Source organism: Fundulus heteroclitus, unplaced genomic scaffold (assembly GCF_011125445.2).
Source record: "Fundulus heteroclitus isolate FHET01 unplaced genomic scaffold, MU-UCD_Fhet_4.1 scaffold_906, whole genome shotgun sequence".
Lineage (NCBI taxonomy): Eukaryota > Metazoa > Chordata > Actinopteri > Cyprinodontiformes > Fundulidae > Fundulus > Fundulus heteroclitus.
The window spans coordinates 1,797-23,034 of NW_023397369.1; the positions used below are offsets into that span (position 1 = coordinate 1,797).

The following is a 21,238-nucleotide window of genomic DNA, read 5'->3' on the forward strand; positions in this document are numbered from 1 at the left end:
CCACAAAATGATTCAGCCTGTATAGTCTATACTTTTATACTATATTACATATATTGACCAAGTGTAACTATGTACTTCCACTAGCCTCCCGATTTGCTGCTGTAAATACTTAAATTTCCCCACAAAAAAGTCTTTAAAAGGTCTGTTATATTAAATTTGCTCGTCTCAAACTTTGTATTATTGGGATTCTATGTTAAACGAACAAAAGTAGTCCATTATTGGGATGATTGAAGGAAAATGGTAACATATTCAGTCCATTTACTCAGCTTGTTGTTGAATAAGACTGACCTGGGTTCAACTTAACTCAGCATAAATACAGCTGTTTTTGTGAAGACCTCTGATGGTTTTAGAGAACCTTAATGAAACAAACAGCCTCAATGAGGCCATGAACCCAGCAGAGCAAATACAGCCAGAGAAAAAATTGTGAGGAAGCTTAAAACAGGGTTCGGCTATAAAACCCCAGCGTTGTACAATCTCATCGAGAGCTGTTTGATCTATCAAGCAAACACAAACTCCATATGAACAGCCAAACATGGTGGAGGCAGTATCATACTGTGGAGACGGCTTTTCAGGACAATAAATATACAACTATAGGTCCTAAATCCAAACCTAAATCCAATTGAGAATCTGTAAAACACTTGACGTTTGTAGAGGTTTTTCCACCCAGTCTCACTGACAGCGAGCCATTTAGTAAGAACTGACTAAACATGTTATTCTTTATTTGTCTGGATCTGTCTCACTGAGCTAAGGGGCTGTAATGTGAGAAAATATAATAAATATACAAGGGGTACGAATACTCCTGCAAGGCTCTGCGGACTTTTAACTCTGCAATAGACCAGATTTTTCCTCCAAATGACTCCAGATTACAAGTTCTGAAACGTTTGCTGCCACCCAGAGGGCATAAAATGTTCAAGCAGACCAACAAAAGAATACGCAGAAGCAGTTTAAAGCATATTTATTCACAATTAAGGCACAAATCGTAGATCAGCAACTGAGTGCTGAGCATGTAACAGCGTGGCTTGTCAGTCCTGGACAGTAGTGTAGTAGAGTCAATAGCCAGTGCATTCATGCATGAGAATAAGATTAAGAAAAAAATAATAATTACAAAAATCCAAAAGATGCAAAACCTTGAAAAGCTGTAAAATGAGTTATAACACATGTGTACTCTACTACATTTGAGTTGTCTACCAGGAGTATTAGCTTATCAATAAAAGGTGTTTAGATGCACTTTCTCTTATTGAATCTCTTATGGATAACACAATTTGAAATCATCACACTTCTTCACCGGTTATGAAATAAAAAAACACCAACCAGGTGGTCAGCAGAGCAGTTATGAATAATCGCGCCATGATCAAGTTGAAGAGAAAACGTGCGGGAAAATAAACACAAGCAGCCTACCCCCCCGTCTCATGTGGACGGCTTCAAACAGCAGGCCACACTCAGCTCAGTCACTAATCCACACGGACCAGACTTCATATAAAAAAATCACACAAACGGCGAGAGATTCAGTCACATTTTCCTGGAGAGCCTCGGCGGGGACACCCTGCTACGCTTTAGGTGAGGAAGAATAAGGTCACTTCAGTGTTGTGCATCCAGAGGCTATCATCACAAGTCCGACACACCGGAGCCCTGTATACTACGCAAGTTCAGGCATATCCAGAATTTCTTTAAATTGCATCTAAATGGTACGCTTCACCTGTTACGTCAACCCCAGTCATTGTTATTATTACTATTATTATCATTTTTGACTCTAGACATGAGTGCATTCATGCAAAGCAGGAGTTTTAAAGTGGAGGACCAATCATAATAAAGAGGCAAGAAGGGAAGCTGGCAAACAGGCTTTGAATGCTGCAATTATCGGGCTGAACCGGTTCACTGCAAAAACGAATCTAAAATAAGTAAAATGTTCGTGAAATTTGTGTTTTTGTCCTAGATTTGAGCAGGTAAATAATATTATCTGCCAATGGAATGAGTATTTGACCCCTAAAATAAGATAAATAGACATCCTGGCACTTGAATAAGATGCTGGAGGTGGAGATGTTTCGATTTTAAGTGCAAAAATCTTATTCCCATTGGCAGATCATCTTATTTACCTGCTCAAATCAAGGACACATACACTCATTTTAAGAAATATTACTTATTTTTAGTTCCGTTTTTGCAGTGTTGGACATCCAGAAATGACGGCTAAAGCGTAAAAAAAAAAGTCCGCAGGTAACAGCCGACAAGGATAAATTTCAGACCTGTCTTATGGAAAAGCTTCTCAGTCAAAGTCAAACTTAGCAGCAAAACGCAGAAAAAAAAAAAAAAAAAAACCTGAGACTTTCGCCTTTCAACGCCTCCCTGTTGTTTTAAATTCTTCCAGGCCATCAACCGACCGACGGCCTGTGTTTTAAATGTGCAGACATGTAGTCGGAGCTGTAAGGTCTTTTTATGCATGTGTTACCATGGTGAAAAAAACAGCTCTGTAACAGTTAAAAAAAAAACCCAAACTGAGTCCGGAGTTACTTCAGCAAAACACTGACGGGCCTCTTTTGGGCCGAGCCAAGAAAGGCACCGCATGCACTCAAGGCAAACAGTCTTTGTGCTACCACCTAACCGCACCCACAGACTTACTTTCAGATAAGCCAGGGGGGCACCTGCTGGTTAGAGAGATAACTAAACATTTGTTTAGTTGCTACACGTGGTATCTTGTACAGTTGGGTCTGAATATGACTCAGTTGTATGCTTGAATTCGTCTCGTCCCTGTGCTAGTTACATCCAGAGATGTCCAAGAATCCCTTTCCTGAGTCTCAGTGACAGTTTGGCATTTTGGATGACATTTCTGATTGTTGACATTGCAGCAACATCCTCCACTGGTGTCCTCCAGGACCCTTTGAAAATAAAAAAAAATGCAAAATTAAAATCACATTTAAGCTGTAATGCATACAGCCACAAAAAAGTAGCATTATGCTACATTTAATTTAGCTCCATTTAACTTATGTCATCCATACATATAATAAAGACATTCTTAAGAAGGACACTGCTTCTAAAGGATTTATTTCACAGACAAGGAGAATGGTATAATGTGGCTAAAATAAAAGCATAAGCAACGTGCTGAGGACAGATTTCTCACCTTGGGTCCCCAGCGAGGCCCTCTGGTTACCCAGCAGATCTCAGTGTGACAGACTGTGCAGCGCAGCCAATCACATCCATCCCTCTTCTGCACAATGATGCCACATTGAGGACAGTGCATGGCCTCGCCTGACTGCACAAGAGTCTGTTTGTGGCCCAGACAACGACAGCAGAGAGAGAGAGAGAGGGAAAAAAAGAAAGAGAAAGAGATGAGAGGATGTGGTTGGTGCAAGCTGATACCAACTGCTTTCTGGTGATACAAAGCCACTGGTTCATTCTTAACAGCGAACCGACAAAATGAGTACTCTTGAGCAAGATAGTAAAAAAAAAGGAAAAAGACATACAAACTAGGTCAAAGAGTGATTCCAAAGACACTTCCTAGCTTCAAAGTGTTATTTCGCAGCCAACCTTTAGTAGATGTGTCGTCCTTCTAGCAGCAGAGTCGTTTATGGCACGCGCTGCAAGATCGTCTTGGTATTGTTTGCAGTTCATTCCCTCGTGGATGGCCTTAGGAGGAAAACGGGGACGGAAAATATGAGAGTCAAAGTTAAAGGGTACGACAGTAAGATTCTTGAATCCAGGCTTGTCTCAAGCACTCTGATCTGCTGAGAAAACAAAAATAAAAATCTAGTCCCAATGGAAAGTCTACAAAGAGGTATGCCACAAGCTTGTTGGTGGCTCCTAAAGCGTTTGGTCAAAGTGTAATGCTCAAAGGGATTTTTAACCGAATAATAGTATGAATAAATATGGACATATTTGAGCTTTATGTGTAACTTTCAGAAGAAAATCCACATAAAACATCCAACTTAAGCACATAAATCTTATTGAAACCAATTAGTTTGTTGTATCATAATTGCTCCCTGAAAAAAAACAAAAAAGTTCCAATGCATTTATGAACCTCAAACATTGAATATTACATTCATGTCCCCGGTGAGTGTTTGGGAACTTTTCACTGGCACTGCAGTCCAAGAACTTTCTACTGTTCACCTGGATGAGTTTTATCTGCTTTCTTTAAACTCCCTGAGACAAAGTTCAGTCTGGAGGTGTGCGATCTGTACATTTCTGACCTTGCAAATGAGGCAGTTGTGTTTCCTACAGACGGGGCAGTGGAAGACATTGACGGTATCCTCGTACACGCACCATCCCTGGCAATCCGGAGTCGCACAGTGATAGCTGCCCTCGCAGCGAGACTCCGCCACAGAGAGGCTTCTCTGCAGCCAGCGCTCGTATTCGTCTGGAGGCACCAGCTGGAAAGGCGAAACGTTGAGTATTATGAGGGAATGCAGCTTTCAAGAGTGCTAATTGGGCCAGTTTTGGCGACGTGCAACTCACAGCTCGGATCTCCCTCTCCTGCAGGGCCCAGGGACAGGCATATGTGTCGTCTCTGTATGGACAGGACACCTCAGGCTCCTCGCTCAGCATGATGACGGAGCGTAAACACTCTCTGAGAAACAGACAGCGTTCAATCATATAAAACAGATACCAGGTACTGTAAAAAACACAGGTCTCTTCCTACTCTGGCATCTTACTTGCAGAAACAGTGGAGACACTCCCTCAGGAGGACACCTTCTCCTGACTGGAGGTCCACGAAGCAAATCTTACAATCCACCAGCTCAGGGTTGGGCACCAGGTCCTGACCGTCCATCTTCACCAGCCGGTCAAAGTTCTCCCTTCGCTCCTGCTCCTTTGCCTGAGGGGTACATTAGCGCTGCTTTGAGTCAGAGTACTAAATGATTTAATAGATAAATGTCAGTCTTATGTATTTTACCATTAAAGCAACTATCCCTGATCCTGCACAAATTCAGACCAGGAGAACAGTTTAGTTTGAAGTCTCGAACCCCGAATGTTTTCTCTCAATGAGAAACCCTCGACATGCGGCTCAAGCTCGTGCACAAGCCTCTGGAGGAAACAAGGCTTCCTCCAGGAAGGTTTCCTTGACATAATTTGCTACGATATTTTCTTATGTGAATGGTCAACACTTACAAGGTGCATAGCCACGTTATTTGACTTTTTATTTATATGTCACTAGCTCACGTCCTGCTGGCGTATTAGATGTTATTTCGGTGTTTTATGCCTTGTTTTTGCTCAATTTTTCAAAAGTATGTACTGCGCATGCACAGCAGGGGTTAAAACAAGGAGGCGGCTAACGGCTATTAGCATCTCCCATCGAAACAATGAAGAATGGTCTAAGATCCAGTGGGAAAAAAAGTACAAAATATATGATTCCAAGAGGGAAAAAACTAGAACTGTTGGTGTTCATTGAGCGGATGCTAAACCTGCCGATGCTCAGAAATGACCGCAGAGTTGATTGACGTGAGTAACTGTTCTGATATGAGGCTGTTAGAGTTGCTGTAGATCGTCCGTCCGTCCGTCCGTATTTAATTAATAATGGTTGGTCTTCGATCACGCCGGGATGGCGCTTTATTGCGAGGCATTGCAGAGGGTCAGGCTCGGTCCAGCATAATTTACAATTGATTTATAAATTAAGCAAACTGGCATTATGACAGTTCTGTGATACTGCCACTAGATGTCGCCACACGTCATGCCTCAGAGACCAAATGATCTTTTGGCTCAAAAAGTACCATCAAAATACTATCAAGATGGAGGCTTGGTGTATATAACCTTTTTTACCATGATCAAACGGTTTTTGGTCTTTTTTTAAGCATATTACGTAGCTTTAAATAGAAAAACAGTTTTTCATCACACAGGGTTAAGTCGGATATATAGATCAGACATCAGCCAAGGAAAAGAAGAATATTTGTAATAGGATTCCATATACTCTTTAAAAGTAATGCACTTTCATTTGTAGTTGAGCAGTTAATTTTTCCATTTGTAGACGTGTTTAATTCTTTCGTATCCAGTGGTGAATAATTGGTAGATCAGACTTCATCCAGTTGACCGTGATCAGCTTCCTGGCTAGCATCAGAAGAATATGTAGCAGAGTAGGTATAGTTCCTTTAAGGAAACAGTCTAATTATCAAACTGGCAACAATTAATTTCCTCGATTACTGAATTATCGATTATTATACACTGTAAGCACAACTATTAGGAAAGCATTATTTCTGAGGATTATTTCTATTCATTACAAACTACAGTGGTCTTGGCTATTCTACTGTACCTCAAACAGGACTGTTTAAAGGAGCAGTAGGCAACAACAACACCTAGTGTTTCTAATCTGAATCTACACAACATCCTGCTACCGACAACAGCTGTTTCCACAACGGTCTGTTGTTGCTGTGAAACCCCACTGAATTTTTAACTACACAGGATAGGTATATGATGTTGTTATCTGCTCTATTTCTGGTCTGCTTATCTTACATGTTTTGTTTCTTTTTGTTATGTTTTTTTCTCTGTAAAAATCTGTCCAAAAACTATCACCATTATTGTTCCTGGTCGTCCATGATCATTTACTCTGAACATACGCTTGATCTTCGCAAGACTTTCTGCCTGACATCTGAATGATCATAAGTGAAATCTGTTCGTGTGGTGTGTTGAGCTTGTGGTCTTACCGGACACAACACTGTACGACCAAACCTGTTTTAGCTAGGATTTTTTATTGTTACGTGTGGTGTCTGTCAGGCTTTGAAAAATCATCCGACTGTTTTAAAATCCTGCCGTGTGAACCAGCATAACTGATAACATCCGCTTAGACCTTCTTAGTGTTGTAGTATTGCCACCATCCAGAAGAAGGCGCTGCCGGTCATTCTAAAGTGGAGCCACACCGTAGTAGTAAGAGAAAAAAGTAATGAAGGACGCAACATAAAACAGTCCAAATGGAATCTGGTGTGGGGTTACTTTTGCACTGTTTAATGAGGATGAAAAATTATCTTTATGCGGTTCTGTTTTTAAATATAAACACTCAACACGTTCCTTAAGATGACTGGTAAACAGCACCCATTTGGCCGTGCTGCCTGGCGGAGCAGTGTCAGTTTCTCAACCAAAACTAACTGACTGTTCAGAAGGTAAGGATGTGATAGAAAAACAGAGGGGATTACGCAAAAAATTGTAACATGATACAAAAAGACATGATGTTAAAAGCACAGCTGATGTTGAGGGCTTTTGTGGCGATTATTAGTGTTTCATATGTTTTATTCTCATGAATTTATTTGTTTCTGTTTAGTAACCTAATATATTTCAGTTTTGTTATATTTTATAACTATGTCCAAGTTAAATAATGTGTGAGAAAACCACAATTTTTGTTTACCAAATTGTTAAAATATAATGTCTTTTAAAATTCAGCATATGGAAAAATAAAAAAGATAAAAATTAGCCCTTCATTATATGGAAAGCCCCTCTTGATACACGAGAAAACTAGGGTTTTTAAGAAAATGGTCGCTTATCAATTAACCGTTAGTCAATCGAAAAGATCAATGAACCTTAGATTAACTCATTAATCGATAACTTGCATCCCGAGTACCTATCTATCAGTCTGTCTGTCGGTCTTTGTGATACCTATTGGAAAAATTAACAGAGTACAAAGTACAATGAATGAAATGTAACATTGGGGAGTGTAATAAAGAACTAGGACTCCTTATTGTGATAAGAATTTGGATTTATCTTGATAACGATAAAATCCAACTAGTGGTGTCTGAAACCCCCAAAATGGCCAACATTGCAGCCAGGATTGTTATTTTTTCCATTTTCTCCATTGTTGGTTCATTGAGAGCATCAGTAAATATCAATAAATTCAAAAATATAATTAAATGCAGTTACCGTGTGCAGTTTGCTAATAAAAGAAAATACAATGTTTTAATGTAACTTTAGCCCAAATGAACTGAATTTTATTTTAATATATGTTACATTTCTTAATGTTTTTAGGGACAGATTTGGTGCTTATCGGGCAATAATTGACATGCAGTTACAGCCACACGATTACCTGAAAAAGACTGCAGGAAGCTGTGGTCTTTTATCATGACTTTTATCATTATCACACATTACTACAAGTCCATATCGCTCACTTCTATTTTGAAAAATGTCCTAAATCTCAACATAAAAGAATCACCCCTTGTCACAAAGCAACCTGATAAAATCAGGGCAGTTTCATGTATGTAGAGCTGAATCATCTAACCTCTCAGGGCAGTATACACACAGAACAGCACCATACTTTTCATTAGATTAATTCTAATATTCACTTAATGAATAATCCTACCTGCCCACTCAGGACTTGTGGGCTCATGGCTGGTACTTGGTGCTGTATCTTGCTTCTGACTCTGAGGGGCTACAAGACAAAAATTCCCAGTTATGTGGCGTTGCATCTTTCAATTATTTTAACTATATAACATAACATTATCCACCACAACATCACCTAAGTCAGTGACTTGGTAATTAACTTGTAGGGTGGTTTACAGGCAAGTTCAACATCTTTCCTTGGCCATTTCATTGTCCTCATTTGACGTTTCAAACGTGAGCTCATGTTATTGAATAAGCTGCTGATTTTTGAACATTCAGCAGCAGCTTTTTTCAGAACTCTCCTGTTTAATTCTAGCTTTCTTTGCCGTGCCGCCACTCTGTCATTTATTCTCAATAAATTTACCTAACTAGAGCTGCACCTTTAACCTGTCTGGGTGCTGAAAATAATTAATTTCCTCCCATGGGGAAGATAAAGCTCATCTTATCAACATAATTGAATGGAAACTTTTAATGTTTAATTAGGGCAAAATTATTTAGACAGGTTGAGATCTTACAATTGAAAATGTTATGTACAACACGAGGTATTAATCTTTTAATAACCACACTTTTTGTTTTATTTCATTCTCTTTAATTTCATAGTAAATAGGACCACGTCTCCGAGGACTTTAACTCAAATGCAGACCTTTTTGCATTAAAATCTGTTTTGAATTAATTTAATAAAATTAGCTAAATACAGCAAGTGTTTTCGAAAGAAACACTGACCCAAATCCTGTTCTTAGACTGCGAGACCAAAAAGAATCCAGCTTTTTTTTTTAACCGAGCCTAAATAATTTGCAAAACTGGGTGACCATCTTTTCATAAAGCAAATGAGCAAAACCTATTTTAAGCTTTGGATCTACAGTAATTTACACATGCATTTCCTACAGAGAATACATTTTTTTTTTTATTAAACTGATCATATGTTGTAGAGCAGGAAAATAAATCCCATAATTTTTGAGTTATATATAAAAAAAATCTTTTATTATATTTTTGGTGGCCCTCCAGTACTTTTGACTTGACAATTTCATTTTTTCTTTGTGCAGAAAAGTTTGGACACTCCTGGTTTAGGTGGTGGATCAACCAATCAGCTCTCTCCGTTTCCACCTGCTTAAGGCTAACCAAAAGTCCTCCTTACCACTCCTAACATTTGTTCACTTCTGTTAAGGCCTAAGATGTGGATATTTTTTATCTTACTTAGGTGAAATTCTAAGAAGTATCATAAAATTCGGGCAATTCTCAGATTTTTCCTGAAATTACATCACTAAGAGCTACCTTTAGTCCTAGGACACTTTGTGAATACGGTTAATCCATTTCATCACCCAAGGCCTACGAGCAAAATCCTCCCACCCTAGTGCTTGAATCACAGTATCAAACTTCCTATTCATCAGCGAGGATGTTTCTTAAGATGGTTTCTCTCTTCAGGGCGGCGTGAATGGGAACTGCGGAGACGGCGTTTCTGCGAACAAGCAGGCAGCAGCGACCGATGAGGAGGATGCGAAAACAAATCAGTTAAGAAAGCGTATCCCCTGACGCGTTTCAAAAAGAATTAACTGTATAATTAAAACTTCAGTAACAATTCCCCGTTCTAAATTTGTCAGCGTGGAGGAAGAAATGCGCTGCATCTGAAAGGGGAACAAAGGCACATATTCGGGGTCTCTCTCTCGGCGTAGAGGCATTAATGCTACGCTCTTCCTGTTTTAGTATAAAGGGAGTTTAACAGACAAATGATGCTACAATTAATCCTCTCAACGATACATTCAGTCCAACACAGCCACAAACCGTTAAAACCTTTTATTTTCAGCTGTTATCACAAGGTAAAAACAAGCACTGTGCAAAAAAAAAGAAAAAAAAAAAAAAGGGTCAATACATTCAATTTACTGGCAACAAGAGCTACCAAAGAGTTTATAAAAATATAACTTGTTGTTACTCGTCAGCATTGTCGGTCAAGGTTGACTTTATTGCGGAGCATTATTATTATTACTTTATTTTTTGCACGTTTTTGCTCACATTCTGGGTTCCATCACCTGCATGGCTTCTTCATGAACATTAAAACAACACATAGTTTTAACTATGCTTTTGGCGGCAACAATCCAGCTCAAAGAAACCGTTTAAAAGCCATTATACTTCAGCGGAAAAAGAAAAAAAAAAGGGATCTAAGCTGAAGTATGTAAATGTATATACATGAACTGGGCTGTGCATGATGGCTGGTTTGTCTGGTGTCTGCGGTGGAGTGTGCCTGTGTCAGTGAGTTTGTTCAGTAGTCCTGGTCCAGGTTAAACAGCAATGAGTTGTTATGAGGCCCAGCACTCCTCAGCATCTCTCTTCTCCCTTTCTCCTTCAGAAAAACAGAGACAAAAGAGAAGAGAGTCAACCTGAGTGAGTCTGAATGATTCAGGTTCACTGGCAGCCTTCAATCAGTTTCGAGCTTCTCTCACATCGTCTTGACCAGTTCGAACTGCCGTGTGTTCGCTTACATTTTTTTTTCAGCGAAGCATCTACAGGACTGTCTCAGAAAATTTGGATATTGTGATAAAGTTCTTTATTTTCTGTAATGCAATTAAAAAACATGAAATGTCATACATTCTGGATTCATTACAAATCAACAGAAATATCGCAAGCCTTTTATTGTTTTAATATCGCTGATTATGGCGTACAGCTGAAGAAAACTCAAAAATCCTATCTCAAAATATTAGAATATTTCCTCAGACCAAGTAAAAAAAAAAAAAATTATAACAGCAAAACAAAATCAAACATTTTAAAATGTCCGTTAATGCACTCAGTGCTTGGTTGGGAATCCTTTTGCACAGATTACTGCATCAATGCGGCGTGGCATGGAGGCAATCAGCCTGTGGCATTGCTGAGGTGTTATGGATGCCCAGGATGCTTCAATAGCGGCCTTTAGCTCATTTGCATTGTTGGCTCTGGTGTCTTTCAGCTTCTTCTTCACAATACCCCACAAATTCTCTATGGGGTTCAGGTCAGGGGAATTGGCAGGCCAATCAAGGACAGTAATCCCATGGTCACTACACCAGTTACTGTGAGAATCTTATGTCGTCTCTTTACCACTACCATACTTGTGATTTAGTTTACTGAACCAAGCTGAGTGTTTTTCAAGGCTCAGGAAACCCTGCAGTGTTTCCAGTTAATTAGACGATTCAAGTGATTAGTTGAATAGCCTACTAGTATACTTTTTCATGATATTCTAATATTTTGAGATAGGATATTTGGGTTTCTTAAGCTGTAAGCCATAATCAGCGATATTAAAACAATAAAAGGCTTGCGATATTTCAGTTGATTTGTAATGAATCCAGAATGTATGACATTTCATGTTTTAATTGCATTACAGAAAATAAAGAACTTTATCACAATATTCTAATTTTCTGAAACAGTCCTGTATGTAGCGTTTGAATGCCGCGGAAAAGCTTAGCCAGTACAAAATTTAGATGAAAAAAAAAAAAAAGTTCCTGCACGCACACAACTGGAGGAAAACACCTCTTAAAATTGTTGGTGTATTGTATAAGGAGTGGTACAAAGGGAGACGAGAGTGTGTTTTTTTTTTTAATACCTGCTGGTACTGTCTGATGGCCTCCTTCTCCTGCTGGATCCTCCTCAGCTCCAGGGCGTCAGGCTGGTATCCTCCAGGGACAACGTAGCTCTCAGGGCGGTTGGTGCTGCAGATCTCGCAGCCCGGCCGCGTTGGTTTGTTGATGAACGTACAAGATGGACACGACCAACCCTGAAGCAAAAGGTGAACGCTATTAAAAATGCACACTTTTAAAAAAAACAACAACAACACTTTAATAACTAAGCTCCGCCAGCTGATAACATCAGCATTAAGTTAATCAGGATTTGACTATATATGTGTTTGAGTCTTTGTTTTGGATCAAGAAAGGAACTAGCTCTGTTGTTACCTTGTAGCATTGACAATATTTGTTTGTTCCTCTAAAAAGGCGCGGTTCATTTTACGTTTTTTAACAAGGGCAACATTACTGCAGACAAATCGAAATTCTCTTACAATGGAAATTGTTAGGAATTACACAACGCACTTGTCTATTAACACTTTCTCTCTGTTATCTTTAAAGTTCAGTCAATATGACCCCGTCTATCCAACAACTTTAGCTCAGGAGCAGATTTGATGCACCAGCTTAATTAAAATTAATTCATTAAACTTCGCTAAATACACCAAGAATCAATAAAGAAAGTGATCCAAATCCTGTTCTTATTGCTTAAAATTGACACATTTTGCAACTAGGACTCCCCCCCTCTCAAAAAAAGAAAAGAATTTCAACATTTATTTACAAGGCAATTATTTACACAACCTTTTGCTAAAAAAATAATTTAATTTAATTTAATTAAAACATTGCATGCTTAATCTTTTAGTACGTAAACAAAAGCACATCATTTTAGTTTTAAATTAAATGTTCTTTGGTGCATGGATACTTTGTATTTTTTTAGATTAGTTTCACATATTTGGGAGGAAAAAAAATCTCTGATGTTAAAAAGTTGTAACGTTTTGAGAAGAAAATAAAAATTTTCCATGATTACAAGGCATAGATTTGCTATTAAAACTAGGATATTGTCTAGCATTGCAGAAAATTTGAAGGGTATTCCACAGCATGGATCATCTGCCAGTCTGTCTATAAGTTTTATTGGGCAGACAATAGTATAAGAATGCCACTGTGGTAAAACAAAACATCATAATTCTCTTATTATTCTTGCACACATATGTTGTCCGTAATAATTATAACAAGATTCCTTCACTAATCGTATGCAGATGTTGCAGATTGAACTTTAAAATTAAATTTTCTTTATTCTACAAGACATGATCTGTTCAAATGGTGGTCTTAGTTTGCTTTTGAGCCGTGGGGTATCTAGCTTATTTGGGGAAAAAAAAAGCTCAACAACTGTCAACATGTGCCTGACATTTAAAGAAAAACAAGGAAATTGTATAAAAGCTCCATGAGAGGGGCCATAAGTGTTGTTTTACCTGCGTGGAAGTAGTGTTGGGGCTCAGAACTTCATGAGGTTCAGGCATTTGGAAGTTGAGGAGATCTCCAACATCACCAAAGTTTTGTCTCTCTGAACCACCTGCAGGAGAGAGGCAGCAAAAAAAAAAAAAAAAAAAAAAAAAAAGACATTTTGCAAATGACTACAGATTTTTAATTCACACAAATAACAATAGCTACAACAATGAAATTGTTCTCAATGCTACATTACAACTACTTTGTCCATTTAATAAGCCACATATCAAGGTTGTCCTGTTATGATCCCAAATCAAGGCGTTCAACCAGGACCGGCCCTGATTGGCCCAGCGAGCTACGCGACAAATCCCCATCATCTGTCCCTCTAATCTCTGCTCACCCTTTGTAATACCGTTCAAAGTCAAAGAGAGACTGTATTGGCTGTTGCAGCTCCCCGTCTGTGTGAGCTCTCTTTCATCTCATATAGGCCTCCGTACTGAGTGCGGCGCAGACGCGTTCTCACCGTTATTGCTGCTCCTGTGGAGCCTTGGAGGTAGCGTGGTGTACGGCCTCCAGTCCTGGGAGGAGGGGCCGTTTGTGGAGGCAGCAGGGAGCGAGGGGTTCTGAAAAGACAGCGGAGGGCTGAGGAGGAGGGCGCTCTCCTGGTCCTGCTGCAGGACTTGAACGGTCAGGCGAGAGTGGCGTGCCGACAGGAGGTACAGGAAGGCCGTGTCGCCGTCCTGGCGGACGCCGTACGACGCCAGAGACCTGAGGTCGGCGCACAAGCACTGGCCGATCACCCAGCGCTGCACCCGCGGGTGGAAGCCGTACTCGAGAAACATCTGGAAGACACACACAAAACAGCCTTATTTACAAATCAGCAAGGCGGAAACATAAAGGGAACGCGAGGAAGTCGACGCGAACCTGCTGTTTCAACGACGCAGTAGTCATGTGAGGGAAAACTTTCACAGTGATGCAACAGGATGAGGAAGAATCCTCCACCATGACGGCCAAGCTGCGGACGAAGCAAAACGAAGCGCAGCGTCAGATGGCTGATCAGTGACGGCGCGTTCATCCGCCGAAGCATCGCCGCCTTACCTTATTTCAGTGTCTTCATATACTTTGGTGGAGGGCTGGATCTTTAGGGCCGCCTGTCTGCGGGCGAGTGAGGCGGCAAAGACGGAGGCGCTCTGCACGTCCCCCGCCTCTATGGCTCTCTTCAGCTCTAAACAAGCGTCCTCTACACACGAGACATGAAGCGACATAAGGGTCAGAGGAACACACGTTTGCGTAACCTGGACACGTTTTACCAGGGCGCACCTGTTTGTTGTAAAGCCGAGGTGTTCTGCAGATGGAGGCCGTCGAAGAGGTGCTGCAGGCCGTTCTCCTGGGGTGGGGCTGGCGAAGGACAAGGAAAGAGTGAAAACAGAACCAAAACAGAAGGAACTGACGGAGGGAAGGCACAAAACTCTGGAAAATCCCCAATACAAACATTACACATCTGGTTACGTTTGGTCATCTCAACATATTTTACTAGACTTTCAGTGAAAGACCAGCAGATGGTGAAAAGGGAAAATGATACACAGCTCTTAAAGTCTTAAAATCAGAAAATGTGGCACGCATTTATATTGAGCCCACATGAGTCGACTCTTTGCAGAACCACGTCTTGCTCCAGTTACAGCAGCCGGTCTTTTTTGGGGGGGCTTTTGTCGTTCATCTCCTAGAGACTGAAGCTTTTGCTCCCACTGAACCATTCCCACAGCCCCATACTGCCACCAACATCTTATATGGCAGGGATTGTGCCGGATGATGTGCAGTATTAGTTTCCCACCCCGCACAAAGAGTTTTGCATGTAGGTTGAGGCAAACGGGGACTTCGTATGGTCCTTCTCTCAGCAACGCTCTTTTCTTATTAGACGGGGGAGTGTTGGCCTAGTGGTTAGAGCAGCGCGCTTGCACTCAGAGAAGGATGCAAGTACCCGGTTCGATCCCCAGCGCCTGCACTCTGGGTCCCTGAGCAAGACCCTTAACCCCAGATTGCTCCCCGGGCGCCGCACTGTGCAGCCCACTGCTCCCCTAGGGGATGGGTTAAAAGCAGAGAACACATTTCGTTGTAATGTATGTTTCAATGTATGTTTCAATGACAATAAAGATGATGTTATTATATTACTATTACTATATTCCTGCCACACTTTCAATTTCAAAGGCCACATTTAGGGACGACCCAACCAACAGTCGTCCTGTCAACAGACCGTCCCAGCGGAGATGTGCAACTGGGTCCGCTGCTCTGTCCAACTCTTTCCATTTTCAGCTAAACACCGCCCTGAGAGATGCTCAAAGCTTGGCAGTTTTCACTACCGTTCAACAAGGGGGGGCCCTGCCAACAAAATCCCCCCCCAAGAAAGTCACAGCATGCAGTCTGTGTGTGTTCACGGTTAATTTTCTTAAAATGACTCTTTCTAAATAGCACCACATCGCACCCTGAGCTATTTCTGTCTCCAGGCTGCCACATAATAAGGCGGACATGAGACAGGGTACGTGCAGAGCTAAATTTTACGATTCTGCCACGCACCAGCTCCTGCGGCGTCAGCGCGATACAAACCAGGTGTGCCGCCGCTTTTAATGAAAGTTGTCGCTCCTTTACTTTCAGCTGCGCTCGCTCGCAGGTAAACTCACACTCCTGCCAGGAGAGAGAGCTGAGAGTCACGACATTAAACGTTTCTAGGTTTATGTAAACGGACCCACTTTCTGAGGATGGCTGCACTGAAACTCCCACCGAGTCGGGGGGGCACTGAGTGTCTCCTGGCCATGAAGACGTCAGCGGAGAGGAGCACGGGCGGTCATTAATTTTCCCCACAGAATTTGCATCGCCTGCGTTAGGAGAGCGGGATCCAACAGGATAAACGAGTCCTTTGTCAGTTTTTCCCCCCCTGTTGTGTTAAAACTGAAAAAAGGACGCATTTGTTTTTTTTGGTAGTTGCCCCGATTACTTTAATGTACTGAGAACGTTTGCCTGATACGAGGATGATCATGTTTTTAAACTGGATTATTATAAGCATTAACCCTCAATGCAGCACGTTCTCAACAAGTAAACGGCTCTGTGGTCATTTTCAGACGTCTTAGAAAAACACGGTTTGCTTTGACAGTCGCAAATCACCAAAACTCTGTTGGAAACAAAAATCCACCTTCCTGAGTCCATCAATACTTTATTTGTGGAAAACACATTTTTGTTGCTAGACAAACGCCATGAATGGATCAGAAGCAGATTCTAAATGGGATTTTATCACCAAACACAATTTGAACTTCCCCACAACTCAACCTGACTTGCCTGCTTATGTTCCTTGGTCGCCTGTTTTTTCACTAATGTTCTCTATTAAACAGCTTCAAAGAACACCTTTATTTAGACCAAGGTTTAAATTATATTATGTTATACAGGTGGCCTCTATTAAATAGTTAGGTCACATCTAAAGGTGCTTGCATTTGATTTATTTACTTTGGGGACGTTTTTTCCCCACATAAAATCCAAATCGAAGCTTGCGGTGAGAAAGCGCGAGAAAGTTCCAGGGCTTTAAAGGCTTCTGAAAGGTATCATTTGTTGTTTATTACAGTAAACCCAGGATCCTGCTGCGTAGACGCGTTTGCACGACATCAAGCCCTCGGATGTCAGAGCCTCAAGGTCGGCTTGAAATCCTCAGTATCTTGCACGTCAACAACTGTCTTTGACAGAACAAGCGAGCAAAAAAAACGCCGAGTCATTGTCGACGTGCGGCGTCATGAAGAGGAACCGCGACGCGGAACATACATCCACTGGAGAACAGGTTCTTCAAGCCGCTCTCAACAATGTACTGAGATCAGCCACAAACTATGTACGCGAGCTCAAGAGGCCAAGCGTTGTCACACCAAAGACACCTGAAGCCAAATTCATTACTTGAATGATCAACTACAAGCTTCTCAGGGCCAAAATAAGGTCTTAACTGTCAGCGAAGCCGATGAAGACGAGACCAAACATCTTAGCGGGACCCTGAAATCACGCAGCAGAAGGGGAAGTCACGCTCCGTGTGTAGCAAAATGAAGCGGCTGGTGTGGCCGACTGACCTCGGTGTGCTTCCCTCAGGGAGGACGTGACCACGGTGGCCCACTGCTCCGCCTCCTGCTCGCTGCTGAAGTTGAAGCTGATGCGGTCGCACGGAGGCGCCACCGAGATCAGCTCGTGGCACCGCGGCGACTTCACCTCATAGTTTATGGACCTCAGGTCGAACTCGGCGATGTTCTGCAACGAGACGGAGGAGGAGGAGGAGGGAACACATGGTTAGGAACATGTGAGAACATGTTGTTCGTATTTAGTCCGGCACACACCATCAAACCCAAATGCTGCAGGTTATCAATATGAGGAAATGTCACTTACAAGTAAAAAAATAAATAAAAAATGTGTGTTAATATATATATATATATATATATATATATATATATATATATATATTCCACTAAAATCAGTAGTTCTTCCACACACAGACGAGTAAAAAGTAATACATTCCTTACTGAAACGAATTACCAAGTATAATGAGTTTGCTTATTTAGTTTGAAAGACTTCTCTTTATCAACTTTAAGGACGTCATTATTACGATATACATCGATATATCAATTTAGATGATTAACGATCCAAATACATCGATGCAAAAATCAAAACATCAACCCATTTGTCATTTTTAAAGATGCACCTTTATTTCATTTTGAGACTAAAGTTAACAGCTGGTCTACTTTTATTATTTTAAATTTAGAAGAATGTTGTTTTTGATTTAAATGCCTGCTTAGAGATAAAAATCAGATTTTTTTTTGTGAGTTAAATAGTGTTAGGCGGGCAGATGATGTCGCACCGCATCGGAAATCGCAACCGACTTTGTCGCATCGGCAGATATCACACGGTCACCTGAACAAATCAATACAACATCATACGGATCTATTTTCAGCAATTACACGTAGGCACAGACAACTCGAAACATCCGCACCGTGCTGCTTTCCATTAGCAAGGTGAGGGAAGCGGGTCAGAGTTGACTGGATGACGGATGGGGCTAAATAGAAGGAAACCAGAAGCTGCAAAACAAGCAGGACGAGCCACTCCAAACTTACAGCCAGAGCTACAAGGTGGTAGTTCAGAGCTGCACAACACATCCACAGCCAGGCCAACATGGGCGCTGCAGGAAAGGCTGGGATGAAACTTCTGGTAGGAGATTATATTTCAAGTGCCATAGAGTTGGCCTTTTGGATTTGACTGGCCTCATTGCCCACAGTTGATGTTTATTTTTAGAAGCCGAGATGCTAAAGCTCACAGACGCTAGTGTGTGTGTGGAGGGGCCACTGCGATGAAGGAAAGGAAAGGGAAAGAAAGAAAGAAAAGAGCTGTCACGACTACTCTAAGAACAACTTTCAGCAACGGTAGCGCAATCGCAGGTTTTCCGGACGTCTTCTAGCCCCGATTTAGATCAAAGCGTTTTTTTAGAGCGCTAGAGTGGCCTAGTCAAAGCCCAGACCTTAATCTAATTTTACAATCTGCGGCCTGAAAACAGAACCACTTGTCTAGAGAACAGCAGAAAAATCAGAAGATTTTAACACCTCTGGGTGCTGAACAGGGCCAAAAGTTCCCAATTATTATTATTATTATTATTATTATTATTATTATTATTAATAATAATAATAATAAAGATTTCAACTCCTAACTAATTTAAAATGTATTTAATATATTTATAAATAGGCTCGCTAGTAGTATGATAAATAAACTGAAGCAGTCATTTTGGATATTTCTTTGGCCAAAGTTGCCCCTTTTTAGCACAAAGCAAGATTTTGAGTTTTGTTCTCAAGTCTATATAATAAAGTAATAATTTAGTCGTGGTTATTTTGTGTAAAAACAGTTTGTTCCCCGGTCATAACAAACCCCACGGGGAGGAAAAGTGAACTCGGTACCGTGAACTCACCACGCTACTCTGGCCCGTCCTGCTGGTGTTCTGGAGCGCCAGCCGGAATTCCCCGGATTTCCCCGGGTCCATGCTCAGCTGCAGGCGGAGTGACTCGTCGCCTGCTCCCGGAAGACACAGCGGGCGAACCCCGGAATGGCACACCGAGACCCGGACCGACATCAGCACGGTGTGGCAGCCAGGTTGCGCCTGTGGGGCTTCGTAGCTGCCGGGGAGGGCGGCGGAGTGGTCCGGCGTGAGGCCGGGGCTGCGAGTCCAGCCGCCCGAACTCAGCGACATCCCGCCGACAGGCTCATGCGGCGGCAAGCGCCGAGGAACAGGCAGCAGTCCGGTGGGTTGGTGGCCTCCTGTTCCGCCTCGCGAAGCGCTCCCTTCACATTTCTCACGGTGCGATTTGTTGCCGAGTATTTAACAGGAAGCAAGTGCGTTGGAGGCGCTTCCAAAAAAAAAAAAAGTAGAAAAAACAAGCTCGAGTTGTCACCTCTGTGTTCTCCTTGTCTTCAGGCGGTTCTCCGACCAGATAGATGGCGTGTTCTTTAAAAATAAACCACCGGATACTTTCTCACAACACCATCCCGACAAAGAGTACATCGGTAGTTTGCTACTTCTCAGCGGTTTGTTGTTGCGTTTGATTTCGGTTTCACTGCGCATGCTCCACAGGATGTGCGTAAAAAAAATGTAACAACAGGGAGGCAGCAAACAGAAGTAGACCCCGCATCGACCGCTACCGCCTATGGGCGCTGACGAGATTTGTGGCCGCCATGTTGAAGCGGTCGCCAGCTCTGCTCAGGAGCTAAACTCGCCGACTAATTATGGATTTTCAAACTTTTTGTTGTTGCATCTGAGGATTAGGGCCATTCAAAGAGAAGAAAAAAAAGTCTATTAAATTCTGAAAAAAGTCAGAATTCTGAGAATAAAGTCAAAATTGAATAGACTTTTATTTTATTTATTTTTTGAATGGCCCCAATCCTCTTCCGTAGAGAACCCAGTACTGAAACTGTAAACATTCCTCCGTGAAGGAAGCCATTAATGGCTGTGAAGCGGAGGTTTAACAGATCTGACACACACATACTCACACAAAAATATGTATATATATATATATATATATATATATATATATATATATATATATATATATATATATACAGAGACTGTGCTGTCTCTGCTTTTGGGGCCCGTGGGCCAGGCCCCACCAGATGTCGCTGTGGAGCTCTATGTTCACAATTATCAATGCGACAGGATCGTTCTTTATAGAGCAATATCTTAAAATAGACTGATACTCTTGGCAATAAAATTCTGAAACATTTGTGTCCCTATATCTAAGTCTGCCAGAATACTGACAAGCTCGGTAGGCTAAATCCTCTTGAGGCGCATTGATATTGGGACCGGTCCACCAACGTTTGGTTAAACTGCAATTTCAGATGTTCATTAGAACATCTGAAATTGCAGTGCGCATGCCCCACGCGCCCTCAGAACACACCCATGGGGCACAAATATTGCTTCCCCAAGCTCGGATGGTCCAATGAAAACACTGGAAATCCACACCTTATGTTTACGTTCTGTCGGAAAGTGTGCAACAATCTAGTGTTGGTTGTCCTTGCTAGCTCATTGAAGGATTGATGAGAATATTTTCTGTTCAATAAATTAACATTGTTATTGAGCCTTTATTTGTAATTTTGTTTATAAAAATTCTATTAAATTTAGGCTATATAAAATGGCATTTCTACTGTGTTGGTTTATGCGAAATAGATAGATGATAGATAGATAAGATAGATAATTTCTTAGACTTTGACTTAGACTTAGACTTAGACTTTCTTTATTGTCATTTTGTATACACAGAGTGCATACAGAACGAAATTTCGTTTTTCACACAGCTCAGAAATATTGCAGTAACTCTACAGGATACCTTGCAGTGAATTACAGTACAGGATAAAGTGCAGTGATCAATCGCAGTCACTTACAGGATAAATTTCAATTTACTTCCGGATAAAGTGCAGCAGTGAACAGTAGGCAGTTGAAATGTAAACAA

General features: G+C 41.3%; 1 protein-coding gene across 1 annotated transcript; it reads right to left on the reverse strand.

The window, feature by feature from the left end:
* Positions 1-2,755: 2,755 nt before the first annotated feature.
* Positions 2,756-19,869, reverse strand: shrprbck1r (sharpin and rbck1 related; the record flags this gene model as incomplete). The annotated part of the gene is given in 16 exon segments (XM_021316916.2): positions 2,756-2,860; positions 2,862-2,870; positions 3,113-3,256; positions 3,520-3,618; positions 4,179-4,358; positions 4,444-4,555; positions 4,641-4,801; positions 8,261-8,329; positions 11,846-12,016; positions 13,268-13,368; positions 13,765-14,083; positions 14,166-14,256; positions 14,340-14,481; positions 14,562-14,639; positions 17,336-17,510; positions 19,210-19,869. Coding segments are annotated over 16 exon segments (2,235 nt in total), but the record flags the coding sequence as incomplete, so codon positions are not given.
* Positions 19,870-21,238: the final 1,369 nt, after the last annotated feature.